Source organism: Carlito syrichta, unplaced genomic scaffold (genome assembly GCF_000164805.1).
Source record: "Carlito syrichta isolate Samal-C Ts95f unplaced genomic scaffold, Tarsius_syrichta-2.0.1 Scaffold164274, whole genome shotgun sequence".
NCBI classification, from domain to species: domain Eukaryota; kingdom Metazoa; phylum Chordata; class Mammalia; order Primates; family Tarsiidae; genus Carlito; species Carlito syrichta.
In genome coordinates, this window is record NW_007108370.1 from 52,008 (window position 1) to 62,091 (window position 10,084).

At 41.9% G+C, this 10,084-nt stretch overlaps 1 protein-coding gene across 1 annotated transcript in view; it reads right to left on the reverse strand.

Moving 5' to 3' along the window:
* Positions 1–10,084, reverse strand: part of LOC103252497 (probable E3 ubiquitin-protein ligase HECTD4) — a 60,774-nt gene that overhangs the window by 48,160 nt on the left and 2,530 nt on the right. The window contains exons 2-5 of the mRNA XM_021709129.1: positions 7,197–7,286; positions 6,112–6,242; positions 2,134–2,242; positions 1,337–1,475 (exon numbers count right to left, since the gene is read on the reverse strand). Of these exons, the coding sequence (XP_021564804.1) occupies positions 1,337–1,475; positions 2,134–2,242; positions 6,112–6,242; positions 7,197–7,286 (469 nt within the window). The remainder of the gene's footprint in view (positions 1–1,336; positions 1,476–2,133; positions 2,243–6,111; positions 6,243–7,196; positions 7,287–10,084) is intronic.

Below are 10,084 nucleotides of genomic sequence, written 5' to 3' on the forward strand. Positions count from 1 at the left end.
CGGGTTCGAGACCCTCTGGGCAGCGAGACCTCATTTCTACAATAAATCAAAAAAATCAGCCGGGCGTGGTAGCGCATGCCTGTAATTCTGGCTACTTGGGAGGCTGAGGTGGAAGGATCACCGGAGCCCAGCAGGTCGAGGCTGCGGTGGCCGGGAGCAGCCACTGAACTCCAGTCTGGGCGACAGAGTGAGACTCCAACTCAAAATAAATAAATAAATAAATAAAAATTTAAAAATCAAATAAAATAAAAATAAAAAATTAGTCAGGCATGGTAGTGTGCACCTGTAGTCCCAGTTACATGGGAAGCTGAGGTGGGAGGACTGCTTGAGCCCAAGAAATCGAGGCTGCAGTGACCCATGAGGGTGCCACTGCACTCCAGCCTGGATGACAGAGTGGGATATCAACTCAAAAAAATTGTTTTTAATTAAAAAAAAAAAAAAGAGGGCCAGGCTCGATGCCTCAGCCTGTAATCCCAGCATTCTGGGAGGCCGAGGCGAGTGGATTGCATGAGCCGGCAGGTTCGAGACCCACTTGTGTAAGTTGGGGAGACCTCGTCTCTATAATAAATAAAAAACTAGCCAGGCGTGGTAACGCGTGCCTGTAGTTTCGACTACTCGGAAGGCTGAGGCAGAAGGATCACCGGAGCCCAGCAGGTCGAGGCTGTAGTGGCCGGGAGCGGCCACTGCACTCCAGTCTGGGTGACAGAGTAAGACTCCAACTCAACAAAACAAAACAAAATTGGTATTTATACTATCTTTGACTGTCTAGAATTTTTTTAATCATTAAAAAAAATGTTTGTTGTTGGGTTTTAGAAACTTAACATATTCACTCAGCTTTTTTCTTTTCTGTGTGTGTGGGAAAAATCTAAGACATTAAAGAAAAAACAAGCCGGGCTCGGTGGCTCAGCCTGTAATCCCAGCGCTTTGGGAGGCTGAGGTGAGTGGATTGCCAGAGCCCACCGGTTCAAGATCTGATCTGCCTGGACAACTTGGCGAGACCTCATCTCTACAATAAATCAAAAATTAGCCGGGCGTAGTAGCACATGCCTGTAGTTTCAGCTACTTGGAAGGCTGAGGCAGAAGGATCGCCGGAGCCCAGCAGGTGGAGGCTGCGGTGGTTGGGAGCGGCCACTGCACTCTAGTCTGAGTGACGGAGTGAGACTCCAATTCAAAAAAAGAAAAAGAAAAAACAGAGAATACCCAAACTATAACAATTAAAAAGATGTCACTCTGGAAAGAAAACACATCAAATGCATTGTTATTACTTCTGATGATGTCAGAAACGTCCCTTACTATCTCCAAAACATAAAAGACAATGCTTTGCTTTACTGTTTACCTGAAGAGTGTTCTGGTCAATGACCTGGAAAAGGGAGTGAGGTTTATTATCAAAAGATACAGGCCGGTGGAGAAGACTGCCACTGCCAAAAGCCACCCATCCTGGTTCAAGTTCCTCATTCCGGCAGTACACAAAACCTCTGTGGAAGAAAACAGTGAACAGGCTGAGTCACCGGGCTATGTCAGAAACCCCACAATGAGCTAAAACAGACACAATCAACATTTTCGACCTAATTTTTAAAAAATGACTAAGTATGCAAAACATCTGACAGAAAGTGAATATACTCCATTAACTTTGGGGTTAAGAAATTATGGCAAATATTCATTTTCCACAGTGAATTAGAGAAGAAGTTGGGGAAAATGTCTAACAAATGTATATGAGGCTCTCAAACTAGGGTTTCTTTGGGCAGCAATTCGTAGATCTTATATCCCAACTGAAAATCAGTGCTAATTCAATAACAAACCCACGTTCAAAAAAACTTAAGTAGAAAGATGTGCATTTATCAAACATGGAGAAATCATTAATATTATTATAAAAATCCTGATTACAGAGAAATTTCTGGCTGGAAACAATGAACTTAGGGCTACCAAACTCTTCAGAGTCAAAACAAAGCTAAAATGCATTTATGGAAGGAGGTGGCAATAAGAGAAGACTGGAATCATTTGAATTAGCTCAGATTTGTTATTTAGTTACTAGTCTATGGGGAGGCAGAATGGATCCCCAGCATCTTCTTCACAGATTCATATAAGGAGGAAACTGTTCCAGCCAAATCATTCAGCAAGTTCCATGCAACTGACCTGAGAGTACCATGTAATCCAGACCCCAATTTGCTTACTCCTCTTCCAACTGAGTTAGTAGTATACAGGTAAAGACCATCTGCCGTGAGACAGCGTCCCAAGTCAGCATCTGAAATCGTTTTTTCACAGGTAAATTATATATGCTGTTTCTAATAAAATTATAAACATGCTTTTTCTAATGAAAAAGCCATAGGAAGATGAGTGAAAGATAAGCTCCTAGTTCTAAAATAAGTGGTTCAATGGGAAGTTGGGGGAGATATCTTGAACCCCAAAATCAAACATCCAAAATGCATGCAGGACCAGGGACCAAGATCAGGTCGGATAGTTATTTAGCTAGAAAATGTTATTCAGCCTGAAAAAAATGATTTTGCTTTCTTTTTTTGAAAAGCTTGTACTGAGTCAAATTTAAACATTTCTAATTCTAATTTGAAATGACTAAGAGTACAGCACAGTACCTTTATTAATAACTGCACAGTAAGAAATGTGTGAGCTCTTAAGAGCCTCGGGCACTAATTATGTGACCTTGAACCTCTCTGAACTTCAGTTTCTTCATCTGTAAGATAAGGATAATAATACGTGCCTCAAGGGTTACCTGATGACTAAATGAGATAATACTTATAGTGCTCTCAGGTACAAAGCCAGCATTCCATAAATGGTAAATAAAATTATGTTAATATACTAATGGTGTACACAGAACTAAAATCTGCTCCTGTGGAGTTTCCATTCAGAGATCCTATTTTTAATTTCTAGAGTGACTAGCGCAAAAAGCATAATATCTCTTCTATTTAAAAAGAGCAATACGTTTCCCCTTAGCTGTGCCTTCCTCAATCTAAAAAAAATAGTATCTCTCTATATGATATGATAGTAAAATGGTTTGCTAACTTATACTCCAAAGAATTTGCCTTAAAATAGAGTTTATGAGCCGGGCTCGGTGGCTCAACCTGTAATCCCAGCACTTTGGGAGGCTGAGGTGAGTGGATTGCATGAGCCCGCGGGTTCGAGACCCGCCTGGGCAACTTGGCGAGACCTCATCTCTACAATACATCAAAAAATTAGCCGGGCGTGGTAGCGTGCGCCTGTAGTTCCGACTACTTGGAAGGCTGAGGCGGAAGGATTGCCGGAGCCCAGCAGGTCGAGGCTGCAGTGGCCGGGAGCGGCCACTGCACTCCAGTCTGGGTAACAGAGTGAGACTCCCACTCAAAAAAAAAAAAAAAAATAGAGTTTATGGGTAAAACGTTTTGTGTTTATTTTCATAATCATTCCACTCCCTATGTTTAAGTGGAGTTTGTCCACCTGAAGCATGCCATACTAGTTGGAGGAAATTCAATGTCACACAATCAGATTAGTATTGAATACGTTGTTATCTTAAAAATTCAGTCTAGCTGGGCTCGGTGGCTCAGCCTGTAATCCCGCACCTTTGGGAGGCTGAGATGAGTGGATTGCCTGAGTCCGTGGGTTCAAGACCCGCCTGGGCAGCGAGACCTCATCTCTACAATAAATCAAAAAATCAGCCGGGTGTGGTAGCGCATGCCTGTAATTCTTGCTACTGGGAAGGCTGAGGCGGAAGGATCGCCGGAGCCCAGCAGGCGAGGCTGCGGTGGCCGGGAGCGGCCACTGCACTCCAGTCTAGGCGACAGAGTGAGACTCCGACTCCAAAAAAAAAAAAAAAAAAAAAATTCAGTCTACTAATATGAGACATCTGAGACCTGTACCTATTTGCTCCTAAAAAAATCTGTAGGCCGGGCTTGGTGGCTCAGCCTGTAATCCCAGCACTTTGGGAGGCTGAGGCGAGTGGATTGCCTAAGTTCGCGGGTTCAAGACCAGCCCAGGCAACTTGGTGAGACCTCATCTCTATAATAAATCAAAAATTAGCCAGGCATGGTAGTGAGCCCTGTAACTCTGACTACTTGGAAAGCTGAGGCAGAAGGATTGCTGGAACCTTGCAGGTCGACACTGGGGTGGCTGTGAGTGTGCCACTGCACTCCAGCCTGGGTGACAGAGTGAGACTCCAACTCAGAAACCAAAACTGTAAAGTGAGCAATCATTTTTAAAATATTAATTTCATACCTTAAATATTTTAACTTTAAAAGTCATAAACTACATTTATTCACCAATCTTTAGATTAAGGCCCAAGGCCCTTATAGTATGGGTCTGACGAGGAGTATAAGTGAAGGAGACAGACTAAACAAGATTGACCAGGACCACTTGTGGAAACTGAGTGACAAGCACAGTATTCCCTCAACTTTGGTCAAATGTTGAATGTTTTGATATTAAAAGTTAAATATTCATCCATGTTGTAGCACTCATATTCATCCATGTTGTAGTACTCACTTTTTAAAAAAAGTTAAATTATTCTAAAAACCATTCTCAGAATAACATCTTCTACCCAGATGTAAAACCAAAGTACAAGCAAATAAAAGCAAACATATCAGCTTAATACCATCACCTTCAGCAAGAAACTACCCCAAAGTAGATACCAAATGGAGTAAAGAGAGAGAATAAAGAAAGGGGTTTCAGTTCTGGATGAAGACGTCTCCTTGAGCCTATAAAGTCTGACAACTTCTTGGGTACTGCAGGCATTTTGCTTTTCCTGCTGACTCTGGTTGAGTCAGTGAAGGGAATCAATTGTATCTAAAGCTTTGCCTCTTCCTTTCCACACTCTTGCATGGTTGTCTAGAAGTAATGGTGGACTGTGACAAGGCACAGGCACCGGGCTGGGAGGTACAAGGTGGTCTGTTGTCTACATTCTGCTCCATGCCCTTAGGGTTGCTCAAGAAGGCTGCCCCACGGAGGTGAGGAAATGAAGGAGTGGGCAGGATAGGGTCTCAATACTATACTTGATGAACACCAGTTTCTTAGAGACTCACTTTATTGAGTCTTTCTAAAAATTCAGCTTTTTTATGAAACTAATTTCCTAGAGTTTTCTTCATCCTATTTCATTAGCTATGTAAGATTTAATGGTATTATTACAAAACAAGTATCAATTGCGATAACAAAATGGTTTGTGAGCAAGGCCAACTCTCGGCAAACCTGCAACTCTGCTGGTGGGAGAGGCAGTGCACAGGCATGTCAAGAAGAGCTGACTAGCCCCATGGGTTTGGTGGGCCATGACATGGTCTGCACTTTTTTTTTTTTGAGTTGGAGTCTCATCCAGACTGGAGTGCAGTGGCCGCTCCCGGCCACTGCAGCCTCGACCTGCTGGGCCCCGGCGATACTTCCACGTAGCTGGAACTACAGGCGCGCACTACCACACCCAGTTAGTTTTTTATTTATTGTAGAGATGAGGTCTTGCCAAGTTGCCCAGGCGGGTCTCGAACCTGCGGGTTCAGGCAATCCACTCACTTCAGCCTCCCAAAGCGCGGGATTACAGGCTGAGCCACCGAGCCCGGCTGGTCTGCACTTTTTATAGAACAAATGGAGAGGTATTATTCATCTGGAAAGTCAGTTAAAAGAGCTTCTGCCACTTTTGTTGAGATAATGTAAAGCTGTATAAAAATATTTAAATTCAGACTACTTTGTTTAATGGAGACAATTAACAATTCATACTTCCGTGAACCTCCTCATATTTTGTTTTCAGGATAGGAGGGTTCATTCACACACACAATAAATTACTAAAAGAAATATTATCAAGCAGTAAGACCTGATACTCTATTAGCAGACAAAAAATTCAGCTTAAGGCTCTCACATCCAAACTCAAACACCCAGAAACCAATTTAAGTAATTCATGCCTCCTTGGCAGGTGTACACGAATGATACTTTTTCCTTGCCTTGCTGAAACTTATCCATTTTCTTACCTCACTGAGTATCAGCTTTTATACTTTTACTGATAAAGCAGACAATGAACACACTGTATAGAAATCTTGAGCTCCTAATTAAAAGGAACATACAGAGTTTTATCTAAATCATTGGGTACAACGATCCAAAACCACTCTATTTACATCTTAATATTAGTCACAGAACAAAAAACTCTTATATTACCTTTATTTTCAGAACTGGAGCCAGTGTTGCTATCTGGCGCAGGTAACATGTCTTCATAGCCCCATGAAACTATGTGTTTGCCCCCAAGCAAACAGGAGGGGGATCCAGGCCCCCCTTCCAAAAGCAATAGCCTATATGGGGGAGAGAGAGAATCACAAAGACACTGAGATTATTCATTTCCAGCAAGAATTAAAAGTGTACTTAATACCTAAAAAGTAGAAACGAAAGCCTTAAAACTAAGATGTATAATATTTTATGCAAATATTATTCACAAAAAATATTCACAATATTTTAAAATAAAAAATTACAAGGCAGTGCTTATAAAAATATAATAAAACTGTGTGCGAAATGTATGTATTTTATATGTACACTTGTATGTGAGAGACAGAAACAGACAGAGAGCACTACTATCATTTTGGTATACATGCATGTATACCAAAATGATAGTAGTGATTATTTTTTGGGTAATGAGATTATAAATTATTTTCACTTTCTTCTTTATACCTCAATATGATATAATTTCAAAATTTATAATAAGAATTCATCATAAGATATTGCATTTTTTTAAAGACACAAAAATAAAAAAGAATGAAAAACAGCATGCTCTAGTAAGGAAAGAATAAGAAACAAAATTCTTACTTAAGAAAGCAAATGTGATTTATACTTATTTTTAAATGAGTCACTAATTGTTCAGGATCTACCAATCTACTTTATTTATTTTTGAGACAGTATATGGTTCTGTTGCCCAAGCTAGACTGCAGTGGTGTGACCATGGCTCACTGCAGCCTTGAACTACTGGGCTCATCCAATCCTCTTGCCTCAGCCTCCTGAGTAGCTAGGACCACAGGCGTATGCCACCCTGCCCTGGTGACTTTTTAAAATTTTTGTAGAGACAGGGTCTCACTATATTGCCCAGACTGATCTCAAACTCCTGGGCTGAAACAATTCTCCTGCCTCAGCCTCCCAGAGTGCTGGTATTACAGGCATGAACCACTTTGCCATGCAGCAAAATCTACTTATTAAAAGAGCCTTTATGCACAAATCTACCTTGTTTGGAAGGAAGGTAAAGATTCAAGGCAACTTACCTATACAGTACATCAGCTACAGGCAGGGACCCTAGATCAGTCTGTTTCTGTAACAGATGGACTGTATGGACAAAAGTTTTCAATGATCCCCTGTAAATAAAAGAAAGGAATAGAAAATCATCAAAATTCAAAGTCAATTAATTTACTTAATGTTAATTTTATTAATCATATGGTAAGGTTCCAAAATGTGTCTCTTTGCCTCCACTGATCAGAAGATGTGTGGTACAAAATATACTTGATTCTTACCTATTACCATTGGCTCATAGAAAAAGTTACCATAGAGTAGAACCATGTCAATTATGAAGATGGTATCCTTGCGTTTAGAAAAGTAAACAATTTTCCCCTAACACAAAAGTTCAAAACACAAGGCTCAAGCACAAAGAACTTGTGGCTATTATGCTCAGATACTGTTTTCATTTTTTTTTTTTTTTTTTGAGTTGGAGTCTCACTCTGTCGCCCAGACTGGAGTGCAGTGGCCACTCCCGGCCACCGCAGCCTCGATCTGCTGGGCTCCGGCGATCCTTCCACCTCAGCCTTCCACGTAGCCGGAATTACAGGCATGCGCTACCACGCCCGGCTGATTTTTTTGATTCATTGTAGAGATGAGGTCTTGCTGCCCAGGCGGGTCTCAAACCCGCGGGCTCAGGCAATCCACTCACCTCAGCCTCCCAAAGGCGCGGGATTACAGGCTGAGCCACCGAACCCGGCTCAGATACTGTTTTCATCACCAAATCACCCTCTAGTCTAGAGAAGACATTTCACAAGATGAGGTTATAATTAGAGTTCCACAATATTTCCAGGCTTGATTTTTAAATTTTTGTTAAGTTCATCCATTTCTAATAACAGCATCTCACTAAATATAACTAAAAGGAATATATTCAAAGAATTAATATTTGTGCTGAGAAGTGTTCCTTTTTCACTTCCCTGCAGTGAAGGGTGAAAAAATTGTAATATTTGCAGAGAGGGCTCAACACTACCTAAATGGTTAGCAGGATCTAAACATGGTTAACAGGAACTAAAAGAAGGTACTTTTAAGATGCACGAGACGTACCTGGCCACATCCCAAGTATAAATCACCACAAGAACACTTCCTGAACTAAATGACCGTCTGTATCAGATGAGCTGACTTTGACTTGCTGCCTAGTCTCTTACCCAAGGTTTTAATTGCTAGGTATCATATGCCTAAAGCCCAAAAGAAATGGAATACCTAACACAGGACCAAGCAGACCTACACTCCTCCTCTTAATTACCCCTTTCACTATCTCTAGTGTTCAAAGAATAAAAACCAAAGAACAGTAGAAGGCATGGAGGCAGCAGATAGAGTATAAAAGCACAAGCTGGAAACAGGACACACAGGTTCTAAAACCTGGTTCTCCCACTCACCAGCTATACAACCTCAGTCCCGCCACCTAACTCCTATGTGATTTTGCTTCTTCATCAATCCAACAGGGATAATACCCTAAGGAACAGTGAGGCTAAAATAAAGGGGTAAAAGCTTTACCATTTGGAAAGTTAGAACCACTGCAGTTGTAAAAGAAACTACCTGCCAGTTAGTTGTTACTTTTCTTTTTCTTTCTTTCTTTTTTTTTTTCTTTTAAAGAAACAAAGTCTTGGTCTGTTGCCCAGGCTGGAGGGCATGATCATAGTTCACTGCAGAATTGAACTCCTGGGCTCAAGTGAGATCTTCCCACCTTACCTGTAGCTGAAACTACAGCCACGCCCCACCAAATCCAGCTTAATATTTTTATTTTTATTTATTTATTTAGAGTCAGAGTCTCACTCTGTTGCCTAGACTGTAGTGCACACTCACAGCCACCGCAGCCTCAACCTGCTTGGCCCAGGCAATCCTTCTGCCTTAAGCCTTCCAAGTAGCTGGAACTACAGGCACACGCCACCAGCCTGGCTAATTTTTTGATTTACTATAGAGACGAAGTGTCATCAAGTTGCCCAGGCTAGTCTTGAAGTCCTGAGCTCAGACAGTCCTCTTGCCTCAGCCTCCCAAAGTGCTAGGGAGTATAGGCTTGAGCCACAGTGTCCTGCCAATATTTTCATTTTTTATAGAGACAGGGCCTGCTATATTGCCCAGGATGGTCTTGAGCTCCTGACCTCAAGCAATCCTCTTGTCTTAGCCTCCCAAAGTAACTCAATTAGGATTTAAGAGTAAAGTGTAAAGTCCTTCCATGGTCCTCAAACCCCTGCATGGTCGGGGCCCTGTCAACCTCATCACCTGCCCCTTTCCGTCTACTATTACATTTCAGCTACCTGTCCACTTTGCTATCCCTCAGATACCCCAAATTAAGAAAGAACGTCAGACTTTTGCCACTTGCTGCCATTTTTGCATAAAACTTTCCTCTGCTGGCTCTCTCTCATCCAGTCCTCAGTTCAAGTGTCATCTCTTCTATAAGGCCTTCCCTGGCATCTCTAGCTAATGCTGTCCTCCACCTCCATGTAGTCATCCTCTATTCAAAGATCCCAGTTTCTTTTCCTATAGTGAATATTCCTCTCTGAAAAGACTTTTCACATGTATTTACTGCTCACTGTCTGCCTCCCTTCCTCTCATGTAAATTCTGCAATTTTAGGGACCATCTGCCTGCTCACTACTGTATTCCTGCCACCTAGAAGAATGCTTTCCATGTAGTAAGTGAGAAATAAGGTTTTGCAGAATGAATGACCCCAAGTCCATTCAACTGCAAGGTCTATAAGGTGAGACCCTGAATTACTATATCTCTATGACCTAGCAAGCTTTCTGCAGTTGGCTAAATAAATAAATATATTTGGCCGGGCTCAGTGGCTTAGCCTGTAATCCCAGCGCTTTGGGAGGCCGAGGTGAGCAGATTGCCTGAGCCCACGGGTTCGAGACCTGCCTGGGCAACTTGGCGAGACCTCAT